General features: G+C 38.3%; 1 protein-coding gene across 3 annotated transcripts in view; it reads left to right on the top strand.

The window, feature by feature from the left end:
• The first annotated feature begins 1,802 nt into the window (after positions 1-1,802).
• The window catches only part of emb (exportin-1 emb), a 42,316-nt gene continuing 16,750 nt past the window's right edge, over positions 1,803-27,368 (top strand). For 2 of the 3 annotated variants that reach the window (XR_010518415.1, XM_065232887.1), the window contains exons 1-2: positions 1,803-1,953; positions 25,099-27,309. Coding sequence is in view for 2 of the 3 variants with exons in the window: in XM_065232887.1 (XP_065088959.1) it covers positions 25,767-27,309 (1,543 nt within the window). In the remaining variant the exon portion in view is untranslated. The remainder of the gene's footprint in view (positions 1,954-25,098; positions 27,310-27,368) is intronic. The other variant, XM_065232888.1, reaches the window with a different exon arrangement.

Genomic DNA, 27,368 nt, shown 5'->3' with positions numbered 1-27,368 from the left:
AACTCGCTTCCATACAAAGTGACACCGAGGGACACAACTCATAAAAGAAAAGACAAGAAAGCTGACACTACTTTTTTTTATATAAATATATATATTTAAGAAAACAAAACTGTATTAGTTGTACTAGTCTACGTTGGTTGACGAAATAAATAAATAAATAAATAAATAATAAGGTGATTTTTGCAAATGTAATCGTACTTATTTAAATTAGTTCCAGTGTACCAAAATTGATGAAATTTCGGGTTTGGGTTCCATTTTTAATGCAGATTACGAATATGCATTTACCTCAATACCCTTAAAAAACCCAATTAAAATTATCCATCCGTAATTAATGTAATTAAAAGTATTGAATATGTAATTAATGTACTTTAATTACGAAATTTTGACTTTAATTAATGGAGTTAAAAAGTAGTTAATATTCTAAATTTTTTAATTAATGTAATTAAAGCAGTAGTTAATGGAATTAATTTAATTACAGCCGTCCCGCATAAACGCGAACCATAAATTGACCTTACCGAAAATGGTTAAAAATTGTTTATAATCCCTGCTAAACTTCAACTGAAATGGTTATGAAACTTTACATGAACGTTTAATGATAAAGTTTTAACCTTATGTATTATGGTTTTTTTGAAGCGGACCTTACAAATAATGAGTTGTTAAGAACCATTACCATTCAAAATTCTTGTTTTCTCCATATATTTTCGGGAGGAGGACTATATTAGAACCTTTTAACTTATGGTTTGAGAACATTAATGGTTATGGTTATGGTAGTCAGTAAGGTCCATGAATGGTTTTGTAACATCGATCAACTTTATGTGGAATATATCGCGAATTGGTTGCCTGTAAATTACTGATTACCAATTCACGATATATTCCACGTAAAGTTGAGCGATAATACAAAACCATTAATGGACCTTACTGACTATCATAACCATAACCATTAATGTTCTCAAACCATAAGTAAAAACGTTCTAATATAGTTCTCTTTTCGAAAATGTATGGAGAAAACAAGAATTTTGAATGGTAATGGTTCTTAACAACCCATTATTTGTGAGGTCCGCTTTCAAAAAACAATAATACATAAGGTTAAAACTTTATCACACAAACGTTCATGTAAAGTTCCATAACCATTTCAGTTAAAGTTTAGGAGGGATTATAAACAATTCAGTGCCAACATTTCAAAGGGGCGTAATTACATTTGTAAACAATGGCTTTAGCCATCGATTTCTCGCGAATAAAAGCTCACTCATGAAAAATAATGACACCATTAGGTAGAGGAATGTTTCCTCTACCAGCTAGCATTGTTATTTTGAAGAGGTAAGATTTCATTCGCGAGAAATTGATGGCTAAAGTCATTGTTTACAAAAGCAATTACGCCCCTTTGAAATGTTGGCACTGAATTTATAATTATTATCGGTAAGGTCAAGTTATGGTTCGCGTTTATGCGGGGTTGCCTGCGTTGGAGTTAAAGTTAATTGCAGTAAAAAGAACTCAAACTTTGGGTAGTATTTTTTCTCCGTGTAAACTTTCGACTGCATTCGGGTCCATCTATAAACCTTGATGGCTTCGCGCTGAAAACTAAATCTGTCATGATCAATAGCATTCATGCTCTCCATTTTATATTTTGATTTGTATTAGTAACCTTTAATGACGTCATCAATCCCGTATCCTTACATAGGAGTGAGCGAAACACGAAACAGATGACCCAAAGAAAATCACTACTTTCTCATTCTCTCAAGCACACCTTTTCAATAGTATTGTACATTGGGCATCAACCGAGCAAGAGCCAGCCATCAGCCAGCCAGCCGACGGACGGACGAGTGGAGTGCGTGCGTACAAACCAAAAGCAAACGGCTAGCAGCGCGATCGAGTGATGTGAACTACCCAGAGAGTAGTGAGCGACTGTAATGTGTGAGTGAATGCGTTCTTGTTGACTTTGTCACGATTGAAAAAGTAAGATTATTTTCCAAGCTTTCGCGTTAAATTTGCACACAAAAGTGAAGAAAAATGTGGCCCCCGGTCGAGGCCAGTAACGGGCCGTGCGGGAACGGTGAAGTTCAGCGGAAATGATGTCCGGATGGTGCGAAAAAATATGTGTGGAAAAATGTGCTACTGCTTCATTGTCTGTCTCGGTCCGTCGGGGAATGTCTCCGCGGGTGTGGAATTTCACCATAAACAAGCAGAAGGGAATAATGTTCTCGAAGAAGAGATTTGGAATACAAGTGATCTCACGCATTTGGATATGATTATATCCAGGACCAAGGAATCGGAGGACACTAGGCTGCCAGGGAATGTAATACGTAATTGCGTCCTTTTGACGTAGTTTTTCTTTTTCTCTGGTCGTGATGCTTTTCGCTCCTGGCTGCTCACTGTCCCCTTCTCACGACTCACCATCCGTTTTAAGTCGTTTGGCTGGTGTGTGCTAATGTAGGTTAGGTCATTTCACGCGAGTGAGAAATGTTCACCCGAAAAGAAAACTGGACAGTGTTGCCAAACAACTACCGTGCCACAGACTGTGCCGTGAGGTGTACAAGTTTTGTATGAAAACATTGTAACCCTTAATGTTCTAACGAAGGGAAATCGCTGTCTTTTGAAGAATGATATCCAATATCTTAAATGTGATGAACTAAAACAAATTAGGAGGTTTTTGTTGTGTGATATGGATTCAATATAGTCCTTCCTCCAAACTGAAACTAGAAAAATCATGCAAATGCTGATCCCTACTCATTCGCCAACCAGAAAGCATCAGTGACACCCTTCTTAAATTCAGTGAATCTTCCAAAAAAAGAGACCCACATGTGGACACACACGAAGAGAAGCATAAAGAGCAGATGGAACAGTGAAGCGACTCGTAGAGCAGATTTTTACCTCTTTGTGCTATGCCCCTGTCGTCGTTATATCGTAATGTTCGGTCCTACGTACCTTGCGTTGTGTTATTCATATGCACGAGTTGCCTGCATGACCTCGTAGCGATATGCTCAGGTACGAAGGAAAATCTAAAAGGTGTTTCTGTTCCAGCTGCTCGGCATAGTTCTCCGAGGTTCTTGGTTCCATTTGATTGAAGGACAGACGGAACGGCTCAAGAACTATACAAACTTACTATGCTAGTATAAGTGCGAAAAGTGGCAGAAAATCATTGAAGTACCATTGATGTTGCTTCGATGTTCACTTTATCAACGACAATGTTGTAGCATAAACGTATAGCGAAACTTTTCAAATGACGTAAGTTGTAAAAGTAAACAAATTGAGCTTTTCCTTCTATTCGGTTATGAACGATACTGTTTACATACTATTGAAAAAAAAAACGATGAAAACATCAATTTATATACGCCTTTCTTCAATTTGATGAAAGTAATTAAGTAAAGAGATATGTGACGTTAAACGCATGCACACTAACTTGTGCATCGCAATGTAAAGTTGTTTATTATTTTCCTCTGAATAACCTAAAACATCATTTAGATCTGTATATATAGAGAGAGAGAGAGAGGGAAGGATTAGTAATTTCAATTTAATTCCACTACCTTATTTGCTTATCCTTGACATATACGCGTATTTAGTCTACAATGTGCAGAGTTCTTCGGTGTTAGCTTTTCAATTTCCTTCTTACGCACTGCATCAGCAGAAATTTCTGGTTCCAGTCCAGGGCTGGTGGAAGGCTCAGGTTGATCACGTTGCACTATATCATGCGACAATTTTAACAGTGTTGTCCCTTTAAATGGTGCCTTCAAACTAGAATGGGTCTCGTTTCCATTAAAAAAAAATTCAGATTACATGGGGTTATTTAAAAAGTTTTCAGATTACATGGGGTTATATTGGAAGCCCCGTAATGCCACTGAGAAATGATGTTTTGATTTCCAGTCGTATGCACTATAACACCAAAGCTGAGCATGACCATGACCTGAGAGTACGGACTTGGCTTCTTTTTCAAATTGGAGTGATGCCTCGTAGCTTCGCCCAGCTCGAATATCTGACAGCTATTGATAGTGGAAGCGATTTGGCAGACCTTTTGTGGACGAACATTTCCGTTGTTCTTCCTCTATTCTGGCGTGCATGCACTTTAGGCATGGGTTGGAAAGTTATGTACGTGTGGGAGAATATAGATTTTTCTTATCCGTCCGCTCTTCTGATTGGTTCCCGAAAAGTTCCTATTTTGATCGTTAAATTTCTTAATTTTATAAATATTTGCACACAAAAAATAACTGGATAAATTCTCCGTCGAATGACATATTGTATGACCTTTTTTTCCCTTGATTTGTTTTCCGTCGATCTTGTTTTCCGTGCTGAGCACCAATGCTTCCGACGCCAGGAAGGCAGCTCCCACACCTGGACCGGGGACCAACGGCTTTACATCCCTTCCAAAGGAAGGCGTGATCAAGCGATGTTATGCCTCAGAACATCCCGGCGGCGCCGACTGGGATTGAACCCAGGCCTGCTGGGATGAGAGGTAATCACGCTTACCACTACACCACCGGCACCGCTATATTGCCATTCATGGTTTTAAGAAATATGCGTTTGAAAGCTGCCCCATTTTCGTTACATGACTCATTTTCGATTTCGCAATGTGACCCCCAGAATAGCAAAATAAAACATGTTAATATTGTTCATTTCATTACGTGGCAATTGTGCACGGTCCATACAAATTTAAAAAATTTTGTATGGAAAATTGTCTACGCAGGGGAAGGGGGGGGGGGGGGGGGTCAAGAATCCCAAAAAAACTGTCTACGTAGTTAATGAACAGCCCCTTAATGGCTCAAGGGGGTTTCCCATCTTTGAAAATATAACAATAGGAAATAATTAATTCTTTGGATATACGATAAAGAAGGGAATATTCCCTTCTTTTAATATATAAAAGAGAAAATAATCAATTCGTTAAATATATGATAAAGAAGGGAATATTCCCTTCTTTGAAAATATAACAAAAGGAAATAATTAATTATTGGATGAACGATAAAGAAGGGAATATTCCTTTCTTTGAATATATAAAAAGAAAATAATTTATTCTTTGGATGTATGATAAAGAAGGGAAGGGAATATTCCCTTCTTTTAATATATAAGGAAAATATGTAATCAATAGCTTTTGGCAAGGGATTCGGGGTAATGACCATTTGGGATAATAACGTGTGGAATAATGTTATAAATTTGTAATCGATAGTTCAACGTTCCATGCACCGATTTTTCAATCCATAACGAGAAATTCTTCAACTCAGGTCTAGACTCAGGTCGAACAATTCTTTGATAAGGTTTAACAGTTTCCGACTGGTATTGCATATTGAATTGGATTGCATATTAGACCCTTTGACTTTTTAAATGGTGAACGAAGTGCTCGAAAACTTGAAGGTTGTCATTTTCTAAAGAGCTTTAAAATGGTTTGGAATTGATAAATACATAGTTCCATAAAAGTAAACGTAGTGTATCATCAATTTAGTAAAGTGAAACTAATCAGAGAGTTTAATCACAGACAACAGACATAACACTTTGAACGACATCTCTCGGGCTTCTCGCGTAAAACAAGCTTGCTCGCTTGCAAGCTTCAAAATTCCAATAAAAAATTATCATTTGTATTCAGTATAAATTCCAAAACGAAATTTCCTTCTAAAAATGTACCCTTCTTTTGACCCCTTGCTGTTCTTTCATTTGTCTTAATTTCGGGGTAATGGCCATTCGGGGTAGTAGGGCATTCGGGGTAATGGCCATTCGGGGTAGTGGCATTCGGGGTAATGGCGTTCGGGGTTATGGCGTTCGGGGTAGTGTCACAGAATCGCTTTTATAAGCTGAGGGGATAAGCTACTCAGTGAGTATTCAGTATTGTTATTTTGCAGGAAGATAGATTATTTTTCTTTGGATTTCTTCAATGATTTATTTGAACATAGAGTGAATTCTAGAAAATTATAGTCGAAGATGCTAATTTCAAATAGCAGATTAAAGCGGTAATTTTTACCACAGTGGTGGCGGGGAATACCCCTCACCATCCCTCTCCAACAGGGTAGTTAAGTAATGAGAGAGATGATAAAACCGATTTGTACCTTCCTAAAAGTTGTCCTAGCTCGCTTTCTACTCTCTATATGCAATTTTTACACTGCCGTACTGCAACGGAACTATCAATTCTATACTTTCGTCTCCTCATCTATCGTATAAAAATTACCACTTTAGTCTGTTATTTGAAATAAGCATCTTCAACTATGTAAATCGTTGACTTCACGCAGAAGTAATATTAAACGTATAGTCAAAGTCTAGAAAATTGTTTCAAAAGTTGCTGAGACGAGAGATGATCCTAGTCTTAGAGTACTCCTCTTAATTTTTCTGAAAATTTACTTGGCATTCATCTCAAGATTCCCATGAAATTCCGCGGAAATCTCTAGAAATTCTTCTCAGAAATTATACTCTCGAAATTCGATTGTCTGGTATTCTTCTCGGAACTTGCTTGGAACTCTTTGGAATTCACTTAAAATTATCCTAAGAATTTCCTTGAAATTCATTTTAAAAATATTCTCTTGATTCCATTGGAATTCACAGAACTCTCTTAAAATTATTCTTAGCACTTGAACTACCTTAGAAATTCTACTCAGAACACTTCTAGTTCACCTAGAGTTTTTTTTCACAATTACCTTGGAACACTTCTCTCAATTGACTTAAAGCGAAGACAACATATCAAGAAGATGGGTAACTCTTCCATTTTCTCATGCATCCGCTATGAGAGGCACAATAGCGTCATCTGCCACTTGGCAAATGCTCCGATCGAATTGTATAGCGATGATTCCAACCCCAGAAGAAAGGTGTGTGTATTTGCTCATTTTCCTATTCGTGGCTTCCACCTTCGCTCAAGCGCAGCGCTACTGTATCTGTCGCTTGGATTCTGGCAAAGTTGTCAGTCTTTTTGATATGTTGTCTTCGCGTAAAGGTAATCGGAAAACCTTTTCTCGTGACTCAAGGCTCGCCTACGCAAACTAACACCATCTTTGGGTTGAGGAAAGTTTCCCCTATCCGATGATGCCGGTAATTTGCGTTCGATTGACGAGGAAAGAATAATCAACGTTTTGTTTATAAAAGTTGATAGTACCGTTTCAATTGTTGGTCTAACATATATTGAATTGGTTCCGCTTTTTGATAGATCGAAATTTTATCCGCCAGACTATGAATATAGCGACTATTGACTATTTCATGTAGCTTCCATTGGAAACGCAAATGATTTTCATCCATAAACAAAATTAATTGGAATTTCACATAAAATTTATGAGATCACGTTAATTTTATATGATTTTTCATATGAATTTCATCGGACTCATAATATTCATGTGATTTTGTGGTGGGATTTTTAGCTATGTGAAATTCACATGGTTTTCATCCATTAGATATGTGGTAGATCAATTCTCGAGTACATTTTCATAAGGTCCTAAGTGAAATGTGAACGAATCAATTTAATCGATGCAAACTATTGATCTCCTATCATTGTATATGCTACAAAAACACCCATTTAAATTTACCTTCATTTATTTAAGATAATCATAGGTAAAAATGGTTTCATGCACAGTTTACAATGATGAGTGCTAGATTGTTACTTCGGACATTCATCCTACTGTGTTGCCTGACTTATAACGAATATACGTTGTATACGAGTACCCCGAATATAACGTATGACTCGTCTAATTTTGTATAGCATTTGCAATGTAAAATTAGACGAACTATACGTTGTATTCGGGGTACTCGTATACAACGTATATTCGTTATAAGTCAGATAACACAGTAGCATGATTGGTGATCATTTTCTAAAGGCATTTTTCCGGTGCTAGGTATAATTTATTCAGAAATCTGTGAAAGGGAATCTAGTGTCAATGTAACACTCATTAATTATGTCATTGGGAAAAATCGTTCAATGTAACATTCAAAAGTCAAATTTAACTAGTCAAAACGTCCTATGTGATTTTTCCCCATATTGTAGCACGTAATTCAACATAAAAGTGTGATCTTGCCATTGCTGCTGAGTGTTCACCGTTATTATTCATTGACTAAGGCAAAAATATTTGTTGTTAAACGTATTGTTTCAAAACAATTTCAACTTAGTTTTTCTCAATATGGCGGAAATGTTACATTGGTCCTTTCGAAAGAATACCCGAGATTTTCTTTTAGTGTAAATCACGCAAAAAAAAAATGTTTTAAGCAAAAAATGTATGGAAAAATTACCCCCGATAGAAGCATTTTAAATTAGTCTTATATGAAAGAGGGACACCTAAGATTTCGTTCGGTGGGTGTTTCAGTGAAACAGATTTTTTATAATCATGTTATTCTACCAGAGACACCGTGCTATACATATTTGGAATTTTAATGACAAAAGATTTTTTAGTCGACAATCTAACATAAAAGGAAATCAATGTGAATGAATGAGATTTATCAGCTTAAAATTAAATGAGACAAAAATTTCCACGTTTATACATGATAAGTCTGCGTCAACTCTATTGAGATTGAGCACCAGCTACTGCCCATAAACGCATAAACACTCCTATGTACAAAAAAACAAGCAGAGGAAAACGTTATTTTTTTTTTCTTTCGTGGGATGGAAAGAGCAAACACATGTTGGTAGTTTTACGATATTTTCAAAATAAAACATAACTTTTCGTGCACACTGTAAGAATGTATAGTTAACAATCGAGCTAAATAAAATGGATAACTTATTTTAAACAATAAATCACATGGCAATGGTCTACATGTATGGGAAGTATAAATGCGTATTAATTGAGGCAGTGACTCAAACGTCAAACCTAAACCTGGCACACGCAAGTTTGTTGCGTGTGATCAACCTTCTATTATAGTAAGCGCAACAAATGTGAATGGAATGACGCGCATTCACTTTGCATAAGTACAAATGTCCGAAGTGATTTTTGTTTATTTTTAACCTATTCTCATCTCAAGAGACATAATACGAACGGCCAATATTTGGGCTGCTTTCATCTGCTTGAACACAACAAACGGTACTTTTTTCCAGTTTAAATTCAACCCGCCCCCGCGCACCATACGTCCAATCTCCAGCGTCCCTTACACTGCTGGTCAGGCAGGGCAAACAATCGAAATCCAATCGCAAGAAAAACGAGACCGCATCGAATAGGAAAAGCCAGAAATGGAAATTTTTCAATCGCTATGGGCGGACGGCACAATATTCTCTCTGACTTTCGTTCGATGTTTAGCGCGTTTCTCCCATAGCTTGCTTCCGTTCCGTTTAGCTGCTGTTGTTTTTGTTCTTTATCTCTACTGTTTGGCATTTCACACTCACTCTCCCGCCATTCGTACTAATGTGGTTCTTGTTTTGCTGTTTGCTCATCCCCGTGCACCTAAAGGCGGACTTACATTGAGACAGCTACTTGTAGGCATTCGGATGCAAAAACCAAAAAAAAAAAAAATTGCAACTGAAAATTGTTTGATTCAAAGTAAACATCAAAATAAATCGGTTATAGCAGTAAACTGTTTGTTACTTCAAAAAATTATTGGTAATATCAAACATTACTACACCAGGATATTTCCAGGATATTACGTAAAGTCAAGAATGAATTACAAATAGTCATATCCATAAGCAAAGATTCAAACGTCAATTCAAGAGCCACATGTGAAAAGGGCATACAAGCTTTTTGTAAACAAACATTCTTATGTCCTTTTCTCGCCACCCATATGACACGAACGCAAACCATCAACATCGCCGGATAAGGGAAACTTTACCCTTCTCGATGATGTTGTTTGTTTGCGTGGGCGACCCTCGGTTGGCGAGAAAAGGGCATACAAAGGTTTGTTTACAAAAAGCTTGTATGCCCTTTTCACATGTGGCTCTTGAATTTGTCGAAACTCGTAGTTCGCCCACGCAAGCGAACACCAACATCAGGTAGGATAAAGTTTCCCCAACATAAATGGTGGTGTTAATATGGGGACGGCCTCACTCATTGACGGATCTTTTGAATATAAGTCAAATTGTCATCTGCATGTCTAAATCGTCTATAAAGCTACAATGCAGGATATATGCTACACATGCTACACATTTCACCAGTGTAAGTTTACCTTAATTTGACCAGGCGGCAAAGCATGCATCGCCGTAAACAGCACGCTGTCTCTGTGTGATTCTGTTTGACAGTACAGCAGCTTTAGTGTTATGCGGCTGTATGCGTCATTGGCTGGCGTTGGTGACGTGTGTTCGTGAAATAAACAAAAAGTAACCGAAAAATAAGCATTCGTTTTAAATGTTAGGAGCAGATTTGTATTCTTAATGGATATGCTTATAGTTCTAGAGATACGTGGTGATGTGCTTAGGATAACATTTTATTATCAGCCCAGATCAGCTTTGAATATACATCTACTCACAATCCCCATCATCCCCTCAGGACATTTGCCGTCTGTTCTCAACCAAGTTTGTGAGTGTATTCTCGGATAAGAACCTACCTGACGATCACGTTTCTCTAGCAGCCAGTAATGTTCCAATGTCTGGTCAATCTTTGGCAGCTATCAACATCGACCTCGCTATGATAACTAGAGCGGCTTCGCAACTGAAGTCTTCATTTAAGCCTGGACCTGACGGAGTTCCTTCCGTCTTTCTCAAGCAACACATCGATGATAGCCTGGTGGCTCCTTTCTGCCTTCGGTTCGAAAAGTCCCTCTCCAGTGGGGTGTTTCCTTCCTGCTGGAAATCAGCTGAGATGTTTCCAGTGCATAAGAAGTGATGCAAAAGAAACATCGACAACTATCGCGGCATCACATCGTTGTGTGCCATATCTAAACTGTTCGAAATGGTCGTTATGGAACCATTAGTTTCTCACTTCAAGCAGCACTTGAGCAAAGACCAGCATGGTTTCATGGCAGGGCGGTCGACTACTTCCAACCTTCTGTGTCTCACCTCGTACATTACGGAGAGTATGACAGACCATATGCAAACAGATGTCATCTACACTGACCTATCAGCCGGCTTCGACAAGTTGAACCATCCTATAGCAATCGCCAAACTGGATAGGCTCGGTATAGACGGCAGTAGGAGCTACGATGGTTCGCATCCTATCTATCTGATCGTCAGTTGGAAGTTGCAATCGACGACTGCCGATCTCCTTCGTTCCCTGCTACTTCGGGTATTCCGCAAGGTAGCCACCTCGGCTCGTTGATATTTCTTGTGTATTTCCACGACGTCAATTTCGTCCTCGACGGTCCACGACTGTCGTTCGCAGACGACATGAAAATCTATCTCCGAGCCATCGCTGACTGCCACCTTCTCCTACTCCAACTCAACGCTTTTGCTAATTGGTGCCAACTGAACCGCATGGTTGTAAATCCAACAAAATATTCAGTAATGACGTTCACACGGAAGAAACATCCAATTACATTTAGTTATATCCTAGAAGACGTTGACGTACATCGTGTGAATCACATTAAGGATCTGGGAGTCATCTTAGATTGTCAACTCTCATACAGCCAACATATCTCGTACGTGATCGACAAGGCATCCAGAACGCTCGGCTTAATTTTCAGGATAGCTAAAAGTTTCACGGACATCTACTGTTTGAAGTCGCTTTACTGCTCCCTCGTCCGGTCGGTGTTAGAATACTGCTGTCCTGTATGGAATCCCAATTACCAAAACAGTATACCTACAAAGAGTAGAGTCTATTCAACGACGATTCACCTGGTTTGCCCTTCGACGATTGCGTTGGAGGGATCCTCATTGCCTTCCAAGCTACGAAAGTCGGTGTCAGTTAATTTACCTGGATCCTTTGTGGAGTCGAAGAGATACGACAAGGGCCCTGTTTGTTGTGGCAGACATTCTACAGGGCAGAATCGATTGTCCTTCTATTCTACAACAAATCGACGTTAACGTTCAACCACAAGCACTCCGTAACAACGCAATGCTGAGGATACCTTTTCGTCGTACAAACTATAGTTCGTATGGTGCTATCAATGGGCTACAAAGGGTTTTTAATCGTGTTGCTTCCTTATTTGATTTTCACTTGGCACGCGAGACGCTGCGTCAGAGATTCCGTGATATATTTTTAAGAATTAGGAATTAAGTTGGACTTCACGGACTTTGCAGCTTGTTACTCCTTGACTATATTGTATTTCCTAGTATTGCTTAATCCATCATTAAGGACTAAACCCAGTCCGTTGATGTAGAACCAAATAAACAAACAAATAGTTTTCAGAACTAGTTTGGAATTCATCTTAAGTTTTTCTTAACATTTTCTTGAAATACATCTAAAAAATACCATGAATTTCTAGTCAAATTTAATTAGTTATTCTATCCAGAATTACTTTAAAACTATTCCTAGAATTCCTCTGCGATTCTCCTCCTAAATTTATTTGACATTCTCTTCATAATGCTATGCTTGAAGAAAAGTATCCTAAAGTTTTGGTTAAGTTCATGAATCATATTTTTGTTTAAATCTAAGATCTTCTAAATACGCCATGTTGAAGTCAAAAATCGATAAGCTAAAAAATGTGAAACACTTGCGTAGCTCTCAATCTTAAAAATTTGATCTTCTTCAAAAAATTTCTTAATCCGAGTAGTCAACTCTTATTCCGTAGATTTCATTGCTATCTAATAGCATTTCTTAGCTCAATCTATGAATTCGAATAATTTACCTGTAACTTAATAAATTTTATAATTATGAGCAGTGGCGTCACGTGAGAAAATTCACTAGTTGTGCACCTATTTTATTTATATTTTATCTGTAACAGTAGAAGCCAATTTTGATGCATAATAAAAAAAATGGGATACAAATCTTTCGACGGGGGTAGGGTTAAATACCCCATTTCCGGCCTATTAAGCACAACCCGCACTTAGTCTTTCTTAATCTAGATCAGCTTAGCAGCAAACGGAGTGTTATTATCACTGATGGCTTCCAAATTTATTTACCTTTCCGTACGTACCATAAGATTTGAAAACGAGAAACCAATCGTTGAGATATTGTCAAAAGTCCAACACTGCTTCTTGACGCCAAACTCGGCCTACGGATTTTAAACTCGGCCTAACGCATTGAAACGCAATTGAAACGCCAATGAATTCACTTCGGCCTATCAGATGAAGATAAAAATGGATTCGGTCGGAGCGCTTCTTTTGTTTTTGGGAATAATGGGTGCAAACTTTCATACCACGCGTTCTCATTGACTTCGTTCGGTAGCTTATTAACTAAAGTATCGTTCCAAACGCATAATTGACTTGTTAACTCTGAAATCATGGAGTTATTTGAAGTTTTCTGCTCGTTAGGCCCAAAATGGGCGATTAGGCCGAAGTAGTTCTCTACCCTACCTGCATAAAAAATAAACGAAATGATGATGGGAAACAGTTCTGATACCAGTTTTGCTAACTCTTGCATAGAAACATTGATTTTCTTTTTAAGTCTCATGTTTATGATATTTGTCATCGTTACTCACCTTCTGGCAAACGGTCTTTTCAGGAGGTCATCAACAATATCCTATTCCATGATTCCTATTTAATTTTGCACTATGCTATGAACAATATTCCATCAATGCTCTGAGGCTACTGAATGAAATGCAGACATGGTAGTGACAAAATTTAAAAATTTAAAAATTCAATGTGTGCGTGTAGGTAGGTATACAACGAATTACGGCTCTCCAAGATTCAATCAATTCAGAGAGAAACTCAAATGCGACGTAGCCTATACGTGCCAATTTATTCTCTTCTCTTTAAGCTGTGCAAAGATAGAAGTGCACAAAATAAACACTAACACAGCGGCAATTATGCTTACGGGACTTCAATACATATACAACGAGCGTTAATACGAGCGTTTCTGGTGCACAAGCATAAGTGCAATAAGTGCTCAGAATGGGAGAACTTAGCATGCGGTGGCTTTGGTAGAACGAAGGCATATTTTTCTTGCTTGTTTTGTGTCGCTCATTCGCCATAGAAGCCCAAAAAGAGTGTTGTTTGCACGTGGTAAAATCCCAGCGTGCCCGTGCGTGAAAACAAGATCGCTATGCCTCGCTTCTGTTTTACGTACATTTCTTTCAGTGGTGGGTAAAACGGAGGTTGAGCAGCGATGTGGTAAACAATTCAGCTACTATCCAGTGATGTGGTGGATAATTCAGTTACTATCCATATGAAACCAATAAATAGGGCGGACAAAAATGGTTTTAATTGAGTATTAAATTTTTGTCTCTTAATTTTTATGAAATATAAATTTTACTCTTTGAAAATTTGAGACTGTGCAGTGCACGAGGTGCACATATGGACGAGACGCCACTGATTATGAGACTTATGAACAGCATTTCAAACTTCAAAAAAGTATCTATAATACAGCCATTACATACACACTGAGATTTTGTTTCCGTTTTCGGTAAATTCTACCGAAATCAGAACAGCTGAACGTTCGGTAAAACTTTGACCTTAATTTTAAAGGCTATTGAATTTGAAATTATTTCAAAACATGGTCAACCTTGTTTAAAAGATCACATCTTGTCATTTTAGTTCAGATTTAGTTTCCAAGTAGCTGAAAAGCAATTGAGTTGAATTGCATAAATTTTACCGAACAGTTCAGCTGTTCAGATTTCGGTAAAAAATAACCGAAGTCGGCGATAATTCCTACGTGTCACACACTTGAAGTGCGTTGCCAGATTGTTTTAAAGCTTATTGGTATCGAAGGTATTAAAAGATCGGTATTTACTATTTAATTAATTTTATATTTTTGCCGTTTTTGAAAGCAACATTTTTAACAATGGTGACGACTGGGACTTGAGGGGAATTGCTTTGTTTAACGGCTTCCTCAGTCTTAAAACACTCCTTAATGTTTTAATTTAATTTTTAAAATTATCGTTGTCCTCAAATGATGATCGAAATTGTGACCAAGTAGTTTTTTTCAATTAAATATCATTAAATTAATCCAAAATATGGAAAATCAGTCACAACAACGACTAAACCACCGACAAACCGACATGAATGACCATAGCAAAAGCAATAAAATTTCTGACCAAAGCACACTACTCACATCTGGCTCCGTGTTCGCGGGAAATATTTAGCTAACCTCATTCAAAAGTTATGAATTGGTTCGTGTCTGATCTATTCTATTCTGATATATTTTTATCTAGATCAAAAAATCGTATGGTTTTGACAGTTCGGATCACTGCACATTTAAATCGACTGTTAACGATTTTCGGGCAAAAGTCAGAATTAAGTGTCATGTCGGTTTGTCGGTGACTAAACTATTGACAATAACGACAAACAATATTTTCCCTTGGAAAAGGCCACAACCCATGGCCGAAATATCGGGCAGATTACATCGTAGTCGTTGCAGTGTTTTAAGACTGAGAAAGCCGTTAATCAAAGCAAAATTTTAGCTTTTGAACTATGATCGGAAAATTCCGGAAGAAAACTTCGGGAAATGTTTGAATTAGCTTCTGAATGAAGCTGAAAAAAACATCCAGGGAAAGACGAAAGAAGCACTCCTGGATTAAGTTCGAGGAAAGTTCTAAGAAAAGTTGGAAAAACTTCCGAGAAACTTCCAAAGCACGAATTGAAAAACTTGTGGCGAAAATTTAAATAAACTGTCGGAAAAAAATCAGATGTCACATCCAAAGGAAGCCGGAAAAGTTTCGGAAATCGGAAGTAAATTTCCAGGAAAAGCCAGAAGAAGCTCGGTAAAACCTTCCATTAGAAGTCGAACAAAAAAAAATCTTTGGCTTATGGTCAAATTTCCTGAAGAAGACGAAATAAATTTCTGGTAGAATTGCTGGCAGAAACTTCCTAAGGTAGATTGGAAGAAACATCTGAAGAATCAGTCCGCATCGTGCTCTCTTGCCGTGCGGATCTATTTGCTTTTTGCTTAAGGAAGTGTTACTACTACCTAAAGCTACAACAAATTTAAACAGCACTTTTCAGTGCTCAACCTGTAAAAAATTTTCTACCTTGTTCAACTCCTCTTATTCCTCTTCGATCCTTGTTTGGACCCTACCCGAGGTAATCCTTCTTGGATATCGAATTGGAAAATTCCTCTTCGATCCTTCAGATTCTTATAGTAATCTGCTTGGAAGTCGATTTGGATAAAAAATTTACTGCCGCCATGGCGCCTAAACGCAAAAGAAAGGGGCAAACTCTTGACCCCCCTTCTGAAGAAATTAATTTGAGTAATCAATTTGATTTGCTCACGGATGATGAGAATGATCCATCATCCAAGAAAAATTCTAGTAAACTTTCCCGGCTTAATGCCAAGAAGGAAAAGATTCCCCCTATTGTGATAACCACTACCGATTTCCATGCTCTTCGCATGGAACTTTTGAATTTCGTAAAAGTTAAGTTTTCACTACAAATTGGACGTCGGGGTGAATGCCGTGTTTTGGCTGAAACCTTGGACGGATTTAAATGTCTTCTCAAGTATCTTACTGAGAAGAAGCACAAATTTTTTACTTACGACACCAAAACTGAACGTGTGTTCAAGGTTGTCATGAAAGGACTGCCCAGTGGTGAATCCCTGGATCAGATCAAAGATGAACTGGCAAAACTACTTGGAGTTGTGCCACTCCAAGTAATCAAAATGAAAATGAAATCCCGTCCTGGCGATTCGCGCAACGGGATTTCTAATGATTTTTATTTAGTTCACTTCAAGTCTAGTGAACTAAACAATCTTAAGGCCTTAGAAAACGCTAGCCTTATGCTCCATGTCCGAGTGAAGTGGGAACACTTCAGGAAGACTGGAGGAAATTCCCAAAATCTCACTCAGTGCCGTAAGTGCCAGGGATGGGGTCACGGAACTAAAAATTGCTACATGCCAGCTAAATGCATGAATTGTGGTGATTCCTCTCACGCAAAGGACGACTGTCCTGTGAAGGAAGATCCTAAGAAATTTAAATGTTCAAATTGTGGTGAAAACCACAAATCCAATTTTTGGGAATGTAAGACTCGCAAAGCGATCCTACAATCTCGTTCTAACCGACAGGTAGGAAACGCTCCACGTTTCCGACCAGGTACAAATTCCTCTGCTGTTAACAACGGTCAGCGAGGAACAAATTCTACATTCGTAGGTACAAATATCACCCCTGCTTCAAATGTTTCATCTGTACCTACTCCCCTCGCTGCTAACAATGTTCAGCGAGTTAATGGAGCTACCTATGCTGCTATTGCAGCGGGTAGAAATCAAAATACTAACCAACGTTCTAACGGAAATTTTGACAATTTTGACTTAGGTAGCATTACTGCTCCTAAAATGGAATTTTTACAGAATTCATTAATTGACATGATTTCTGATATGCTTAAATCTAACTCCATGTTTGATGCTATTCAAACTGGAGTAAAATTTGCTAATAATATTGTCATGACTTTAAAATTCAGTAATGGATTTTAAAGCATTAAACATTTTAAATTGGAATGCTCGATCTCTTAAAGATAATGAAGACGAGCTATTTAATTTTTTGAGAGTTCATAACGTGCATATTGCCGTTATAACTGAAACGTTCCTTAAACCTGGCCATAAGGTTAAGAATGACTCAAATTATTTAATTTATAGAAATGATCGTCTTGATGGACCCTGTGGTGGCGTTGCCATCATTATTCATAGACGAATCAAACACAAAATACTTTCTTCATTTGAAACCAAAGTTTTTGAAACTTTGGGAGTTTCTGTTGAAACAAAATTTGGACAACTTACGTTTATAGCTGCCTATTTGCCATTCCAATGCGTAGGCCAGCAAAAGAATTTTCTCAAGGGTGACCTTCAGAAACTTACCCGTCATAGGTCTAAATTCTTCATTATTGGTGATTTTAATGCAAAACACCGCTCATGGAATAATGCTCAAAGCAATTCCAATGGTAATATTCTGTTTGATGATTGTTCTGCAGGTTATTACACTATTCAATATCCAAACAGCCCAACATGCTTTTCTTCTGCAAGAAATCCCTCAACTATTGATTTGGCCTTAACTGATTCATGTCATCTTTGTAGCCAATTGGTTACCCATGCTGACTTCGGTTCTGATCACCTTCCATTAACTTTTGAAATATCCCAAGAAATAATTTCTAATCCCAACAGCTCTACTTTCAATTACCATAGGGCTGATTGGGAGCAATATCGAACATTTATGGAATATAACTTCGATCCAAACATTCCTTTGCAAACCAAAGATGAAATTAATTATGCTCTTGAATCTCTGACTACTTCTATAGTTGAAGCAAGAGCTGCCTCAGTTCCAAAATGCGAGGTTAAATTCGATTCAATTATAATAGACGACGATCTTCAGCTTTTGATCCGTCTTAAAAATGTCCGTAGGAGACAATATCAAAGAACACGCGATCCTGCCATGAAAGTTATCTGGCGGGATTTGCAAAAACAAATTAAAAAGCGATTCTCTGCCCTGAGGAACAAAACTTTTGAAAATAATGTTTCTAAATTAGACCCGAGTTCCAAACCCTTTTGGAAACTCACAAAAATTTTGAAAAAACCTCAAAAGCCAATTCCAGCGCTTAAAGAAGGTGGTAAAATTTTGATCACAAATTTGGAAAAAGCTCAGAAACTTGCTAAGCAATTCGAGAGTTCCCATAATTTCAGTTTGGGTCTTACTAGTCCTATTGAGAATCAGGTTGCTCGGGATTATCTGAATATTTTCTCTCGGGAAAATATTTTTGATGATTTCTGGGGGACTGCTTTGGACGAAGTAAGGTCTATAACTAAAAAGTTTCAAAATATGAAAGCTCCAGGTGATGATGGAATTTTCTATATCCTCATCAAAAAACTCCCAGAGAGTACCTTGTCTTTCTTGGTAAAATTATTTAACAGATGTTTCCATTTGGCATACTTTCCTGATAAATGGAAAAATGCAAAAGTTGTTCCAATTTTGAAGCCGGATAAAAATCCAGCTGAAGCTTCTAGCTACCGCCCAATAAGTTTGCTTTCTTCAATAAGTAAACTTTTTGAAAAAATAATTTTGAATAGAATGATGCTTCACATCAATACGAACTCAATTTTTGCAGATGAGCAGTTTGGATTTCGCCATGGGCATTCAACTACTCATCAACTCTTAAGAGTTACCATTTAATTCGTTCAAACAAATCTGAAGGCCACTCAACTGGAGTTGCTCTTCTAGACATAGAAAAAGCATTCGACAGTGTTTGGCATGAAGGTTTGATTGCTAAATTGAAAAAGTTTAATTTTCCACTTTACATTATGAAATTAGTTCAAAATTATTTAACTGACAGAACTCTGCAGGTAAATTATCAAAATTCCAAATCTAATCGACTACCTGTTAGAGCAGGAGTTCCTCAGGGTAGCATTCTTGGGCCTATATTGTATAACATTTTCACTTCGGACCTCCCTGATTTGCCTCAGGGTTGCCACAAATCTTTGTTCGCTGATGACACAGGCATTTCCGCTAAAGGAAGAAGTCTTCGTGTTATTTGCAGCAGACTTCAGAAAAGCTTAGATATTTTCTCTTCTTATTTACAAAAATGGAAGATTTCTCCCAACGCTTCCAAAACTCAACTTATAATATTTCCACATAAGCCCAGGGCTTCCTTTTTGAAACCTAGTAGTAGTCACATAGTCACTATGAACGGAGTTCCAATTTCCTGGTCAAACCAAGTGAAATATCTTGGATTAATACTTGACCATAAATTAACTTTTAAAGATCACATTGAGGGCATTCAAGCCAAATGTAACAAATATATAAAATGTTTGTATCCTCTTATAAACAGGAAATCCAAACTTTGCCTGACGAATAAACTTCTAATATTTAAACAAGTTTTTAGACCGGCCATGCTTTACGCTGTGCCAATATGGTCTAGTTGTTGCACTACCAGGAAAAAAGCACTTCAAAGGATTCAGAACAAAATTCTGAAGATGATTTTGAAGTTGCCTCCCTGGTACAGTACTACCGAAGTACATAGAATTTCGAATGTTGAGACTTTAGCACAAATGTCCAACAAAATAATTAATAATTTCCGGCAAAAATCGTTACAATCCTCAATTGCAACGATTAATTCCCTTTATACTTAGATAAGATTTAGTTTTAGTTATTTAGTTTTTAGCTATCAATTGTTATACTGACATGCAGGTTTAAAAAACCTGTTTAAAATACTGAATTGTGAAAAGTTAAAAAAAAAAAAAAAAAAAAAAAAAAACATCTGAAGAAAGTCAGAAGCCAGAGCGCTTACGGAACAGTCGAAAGAAACATGTACTTAATTCATAAAACATCCCAATTTCCCTCATCTTTTCGGAACATTTCTGATATTCACTTAGGAATATTCCATAATTCCTCGAAATTCCTTAAAATTTCTTGTAATTTTCCTGAAATTAGGGACTATGACTACCTGAATATCTTTAATATGAAGGTCTCTGATCTTCCCGATTTTTTAATTTTTTAAAGTTATCGACACTGCCCATAGAACTTCCCATAAAATTTTCTCACTATGTTCTAAAGTTCATGTAACTTCCGTTACGTTTCCTAAATTTGCATGAGCCCCTCAGGACATTGCTGAAGTTTTCGGAAATTGCCTGAGTTTCTCGGAACTTCTTTATAATTTTAGCAATTTCATTGAAATTAATTGATCCATCATTATGTTCTCTGAGCTTCATTGAAGTTCCTGAAAACCATTAAATTTCCCTGAAGCTCTTTGGACTTGTGAAGTTTAAAAACATATGTATGATGTTTCCTTAAGTTCACTGGAGTTCGCTGGACTTTTCTGAAATTTCCGGGTTTTAGAATTTTAACAGAAGTTAATGAAACTGTCTTTAATTTATCGGAACTAACACAAAAGTCTGGACTTTTCTGAAGTTTCAGAACTACTAAAATGATCCTGCAGCAAGTGTGGATCCGCAATAAAAATCTGATAGCATCCTTGAAGTTCCGGAAAAGTTGAAAAAAAAAAAACTGGCGGGAGAAGATGAAAGAATCATTATAGCGAAGGCTGAAGAAGCTTTCCAGGTAAGGTAGAAGAAAATTCCATGGAAAGTTGGATTAAACTTCAGGAAGTTAAAAAATTAATAGAAACTTCCGGAAGTTAAATAATGTTTAAAAAATATGTCTCGATTCCCTAAAAATTACTGGAAAGAGCCATCGACTATTTTTCGATTGATGGGTAGCCAATCATAAGAAGGAAATACAAAGATTAGTGGAAAGAGTATCAAGCATAAGGCATCTTTAGAGATGATTTTTTAGAATTTTGAAGGCTAAAAAAATACGAGGTATTCAAAAAGATACAAGTTACTCACAAAAATTTTCTCCGAAATTCGATCGCGGGCAGGCAATAATAATTTTGGTTATTTAAAAAGAAAAATCGGTATAAAATCTCAATAATCGGTATTCTGAGGAAACTTATCTGTATATCGGTATCTAGTTCGGAAATCGGTATATCTGGCAACACTGACTTAAACAGAGACCCTGAGTTCGGTAAAAAAAATACCGTCTTAGATCGGTAACGCTCAAAATCACAGATGTTTCGGTATTTTCTCGCTTTATTGCTGAAAACTGTATATGAAATTACCGAATTTCAGTAATTTCATTTTAATTTAAAGAAAACGGTAAACATTTTTACCGGCGGTCTGTAAATCAGCTTCATCACTGACTTCGGTGAAATATTTTACTGAAGTTTCGGTAAACAAAGCGTTCTATTAATGAGTTCGGTAACGGTCTCGGTAAACGTCAAATCCACCATATTGTGATTTTCGATCGACTGTTAAGCAACGATGAGCGAATCGTAGATATTTTCCGTTATCTAAATAAATACCGATTACAGATGGCCGATGTTGTTGCTTTTTTTTTCTGTCGGTCCATGTTCCATTGCCGTTGGCAACGATCTGAAAACAACATTTGGAATCTTCATCCAATGCTTCCCTGTTTTCAGTGTAGCGCCGAATCCATCCGACAAAAACTTGTTTTTGTTCATTGGTGGAGCAATTTGCTCATTGATCACAACTGCAGCCAAATGTTTGCATGGGTTGCAGTGACCGCCACCTTGAAACAATATTAAAGCAAATTACAGTTGAGTCGGCTACCTTTTTTAAAATATTACAGATTTCTCGGTAAATTCGACTAAAAATCAAGCAATGTATATCGGTAAACGTTACCGATTGTTCGGTAAATTTGACAGCTAATTTTGTTGATCCAGTTTACAGATTTTTCGGTAATGTTCTCGATTACCGAAAACATTACCGACCGTTCAGCTGTTGAGAATTCGGTAAATTAATTACCGAAGTCGGTGATTTTTTCTGAGTGTGTAGTTTGTAGACAGAGGGCACATTGTTTTTTATATTTTTCCTTGAAAATTTAGGCTTTTGTACACAAATATCAAAACATCAGTGTTTTTTTTTTTCGTTTTTGAGATATACCACAGACAAACAGACATAACACATTGCATATTTCTCACCGTAAAACATCACCGCCATCTGTTGAATACACTGTGGTGGGTAGTACGCTGAATAGATCGTGGTAGTGTGTAAGCGTCAAACGCAAGGGAATTGACTATGCGCGCCACAGGTGGTGGTACTACCAACTACGATACTTTTAAATGGACCGTGAAATGCTTGTTCCATGAACAACTTGCGAGTGTTATGTCTGAATGTCTGTGGTTATTTTTTTTCTAATTTATCAAGTTTTGAGGTTTCGCTCAAATAAATATAGATCAAATCAAATAGGTATAGATTATGTGACTATGTAACCTATGTATCCAGACTTGCAATTTTCTTTTCTTTATTTAGGAGATTTTTAGTCGTAGGCTGGTTCATCTCCGAAAGCCGCTGAAGGGGACTCCCCTAGTAACGTACATAGTTTAGAATTTTTCGGTGAACACTGAGAGGGTTCTCCTGGGTATAGGTGTGCTTAGGGTGTTCCCTTGGTACATAGTGGTTTTTACAGAGTTTGTTAACTTTGTTTGAGTCGAGATAGGACCTGTTGTTCCCGTCGACTCGTAGCGTCCTTCCATTTGAAGATGTCGTCCTTTATTTTCCTTAAGAAAGGTCCCCACTCTTGGTACCAGGCGTCTTGAAGGGTTGTTTTCACCCATGTTTTTATGTCTAAACTGGGAACAGAAACAGATGCGGTAGTCATCCGACCGGTGCGCCCAGTGGCGGCGAGATGGTCCGCTTCGCAGTTACCGCGTATACCACAATGGCCGGGTACCCAGACAAATGAGGTGTTCGGTGGTGCGGTCTTTTGTATGCCTTGGATCCAGGGATGTTTTGATGTTGCTGAATTCAAGCGAAGACAACAAATCAAGAAGACTGGCAACTTTGCCAGAATCCAAGTGACATATAAAATGGCGCTGCACTTGAGTGAAGGTGGAAGCAACGCCTAGAAAAATGAGCAAATACACAAACCCTTCTTCTGAGGATGTAATATTTGCTATCAAATTCGTTCGAAGCATTTAGCTTTGAGCGGCAGATGACGCGATTGTACCTTTCTCATAGCGTTCGTATATGAGAAAATGGAAGAGTTGCCAGTCTTCTTGATTTGTTGTCTTCGATTCAAGGCACATAAAACGCTAGCAGAATCTGTTAGAACGCAAATGGGTTTATCGGAGGGCGTAGTGATGGCTAAGTAGATGGCCGCGGCCTCCGCCGAGTAGACGGAGCATTGATCGGGAAGTCGAAATAATAAACTGTTGAACGTATCTGCTACTCCGTATCCTACTTTTCCCGCAGCCTTAGAGCCGTCCGTGAAGGCTTGCAATTGTTCATTACAGCTAAAATGTTATTTTTCAGAATTATGAAACTATAAGATACTACAATCAAAATTTTCATTTGTAAGAAGCCCCATTATGGTAAAGTTTGTGTATGACATAGACAATTTGTCAATTTTGCTTTCAGAAGGTCAAAACTAGCGATTTTATGATCGCTGATTGCTCGCTCATCGCGTTGCTCATTGTTACAGCTAATCTTCTTAAAGGTAACAGGCGAGACGCTGGAAGAGGTGCAAATGCTGGCGCCTGGGGCGATCGACACGATTGAAAACTAGATTCAAGGAGTAAAACTGCGAACAACCCACCACAAAACGGAAGTCATTCGATTGCCCGGTGTTGCACGTTTTGAACCCAGACAAGCAGAATGCACGTATATTTAAAGTTGTTTTCGTGATATACAAACATATATACAAACCAACAAATCGTATATAATGCAAAGAAATGGCTTATACGTACAAAAGTAGAGGCCATATACGTGCAAATTATAAATTAATTTTAATTGAGTAGATTTAACATCATATACGATTTAATCTGTAATAACAAGTTCAATTTGAAAAGTCTTACGATGCAATCCGATTTGATTTGTGATACAGTACGACGAAAAAATGAATCATCGCATATGGGTCGGAAATTTGCATTCTATGCGATTTAACTTAAACACAATGCGATGCATGCCATTCTTATATGCGATTGTGACTTAAACTGTAACAATTTACGATACTGTCTGCACATTGTTATACGACTTCTGGTTGTCTGGGAAGGCCGATAATCTCAGATGAACCCTTGAGGTCTAAATAACATTCCGTAACCCTATTAAGTTGAAAATAGCGTGGTTTTAGATCAAACCTGATAAAACTGGTTTTGTTTATTAGTTGATAATGAGAGTTAACTTCAGAGGCCTAACGGGCTAAGTCTAGAGTATTTGTAATATATATCCCAAGCTATATCTTGCATCAACGTCAGAGGCCTTAATAATTAACTTTAAAGATCTTATCTGGAGGTCTTAAGGTCTGTTGAAGTGCAAATGTAACACGGGCGAAGCCTGAAGGCACTGCGAATCATCTGTAGAGACCTTGCAAGTTAATACCTCAATGCACCAAGTTGTGTAGTCTTCTGGGTCTTGTATAAACTCCAGAGATCTTGTAGTTTAAGTTCAGTGAAAGAGTATTTATGTAAGCTCCGAAGGCATTATATCTTGAGATCAAAAGCTGTCTATCGACCCACCATTTGGTGCGGGAAAAAATGATGGTTCCAGTCGAGACCCTTTCGAGACCTGGTAATATATTTTTTGAATGTTTGCTGTTTGAAGCCTAGATAAAATTGTGATATTCGCCAGACATTGAAGCATACCCACACCCAGTCATCATCCGGACGGCGGTTACCAATGACCTTCACTGTGACTTTGACGACTTGCTCAATGCGGTCGAATTATTCAGTATATACCTACTAACTGAAAATTTACCTATTCGCAGGATTGTTGAATGTTGATGCGTTTGGTATACTTGAGATCATCCAAAATCCAGAAGCAAAGTGAAACAACGATTGCAACAGAAGCAGCAGCAGCGATAACAACATCCGCAGTAGAAGAACAACTTCCGCTGTCCTTTTGATGTTACCATCTCTCAATCTTTGATCCCATATTCGAAGGGCTGGCATTGCTGGAAGTAAGGAAGACACGGCAACAAAGTGGATCAACGCGTGCGCCGTGTATGCAAGGATCGAGAGTGTGAGATTGCGAGCGTGAATGACTTTTCCTGTTTCTGTTTGAGTTTGTTTGAGATCTGAACGTGGGCAACCAAGCCAAAGGGTGTGATCTTTCTGTGAGAGCGAGTACCCACCGCCGGCGACCATCGAGTGACAAATAGTGCGAGCTGACGAGTTGAGGACATTTCCATGTAAGCTACAAAACCATCAACCAAGCAACACATCTGCGAGCGTGCGAGTGATGCGAGAGTGGATTATTACGAACGCCCGGAAGATTTGAGCGAGTGCGACAAGTCAATAGTGAAAGAAGTGTGTGGATAAGAGCTATTCTCTGCGGTATTCGGTATTTTGTAATTGTGACTGTTTTTGTACCTACTACTATCTATATAGTTTGTAACAACGCGAGTGCGTGCGTGAGATCGACCTGCCAACAAACATGTCGATGGTTATGGTTCGTATGGAGGAAGCCAACAAGTTGTTGGACTTCTCACAGAAGCTAGACATCGGTCTGCTGGATAGCGTCGTGGATTGCCTGTACAGTAGTACCGGCGAACAGCTGCGGTTGGCCCAAAACATTCTAACCACCTTGAAAGAACATCCAGATGCATGGACCAGAGTTGACAGTATTCTGGAATTCTCGCAGAACCAGCAGACCAAGTTCTACGCCCTGCAGATCCTGGAGGAAGTCATCAAGACCCGCTGGAAAATCCTGCCACGCAACCAGTGCGAGGGAATTAAAAAATATGTGGTTGGATTGATCATTAAAACCTCCCAGGATGCAACTGTAATGGAAGCGAACAAAGTTTATCTAAATAAGTTGAACATTATTCTGGTACAAATTTTGAAACGAGAATGGCCAAACAATTGGGAAACATTCATCAGTGACATTGTGGGAGCGTCGAAAACGAATGAAACCCTCTGCCAAAACAACATGATCATTTTGAAGCTGTTGAGCGAGGAGGTGTTCGACTTCTGTTCAGGCCAGATTACGCAGACCAAAGCTAAACATCTGAAGGACACAATGTGCTCAGAGTTTTCCCAGGTGTTTCAACTGTGTCAATTCGTGTTGGAGAATTCACTGAATGCGCCGCTTATCTCTGCCACCCTAGAAACGTTGCTGAAATTTTTGAACTGGATCCCGCTTGGATATATTTTTGAGACAAAGCTTATCGATATGTTGGTTTGCCGCTTTCTAACGATACCCATGTTCCGGAATATCACGCTAAAATGTCTCTCGGAGATTGCGGGACTGCAGCTGGCCAACTACGGACATATATTCGTAGCCATGTTCAAGCAGACGATGGAACAGTTCGACAACATGATTCCTGCCTGCACCAATATGAATCAGATCTACATGAACGGCTCGGATGACGAGCAGTGCTTCGTACAAAATTTGGCCATGTTCTTGTGTACCTTCCTGCGAGTACATTCGGCACTCGTTGAGAAGCGCGAAACTATGGACACGGTGCTGAAAGCACTTGGCTATCTAGTAATGATCTCGGAAGTCGAAGATGTTGAAATTTTCAAAATCTGTCTAGAGTACTGGAACAGTCTTGCCTCGGAACTGTACAAGGAATCCTATAGTTCTAGCCAGCGCCGTACTTTCTATGCTAAAATTTTATCAAAGGTGCGCTACATTATGATCTCGCGGATGGCTAAGCCCGAGGAAGTGCTCGTGGTCGAGAACGAAAACGGCGAGGTGGTGCGTGAGTTTATGAAAGACACCAATAGTATTAACCTGTACAAGAATATGCGGGAAACGCTTGTCTATCTGACCCATTTGGATTACGCCGACACCGAGCGTATCATGACGGAGAAGCTGTGCCACCAGGTAAATGGTACCGAGTTTTCGTGGAAGAATTTGAACACACTCTGTTGGGCTATCGGGTCCATTTCTGGTGCCTTTTTCGAGGACGACGAAAAGCGGTTCCTGGTCACGGTGATCAAAGAGCTTCTCGGACTCTGCGAACACAAAAAGGGTAAGTTTCAAGACAATGCGCGCATTCTTTGTTTAGCTAATTATCGTTCCTCTCCCACA

Source organism: Ochlerotatus camptorhynchus, unplaced genomic scaffold, assembly GCF_037179485.1.
Source record: "Ochlerotatus camptorhynchus isolate MF236.1 unplaced genomic scaffold, CSIRO-AGI_Acam_v1.1 ptg000379l, whole genome shotgun sequence".
Classification (NCBI taxonomy): Eukaryota; Metazoa; Arthropoda; class Insecta; order Diptera; family Culicidae; genus Ochlerotatus; species Ochlerotatus camptorhynchus.
Note: the sequence above shows the minus strand (reverse complement) of the source record. Positions and strands in the feature narration are given on the sequence as shown.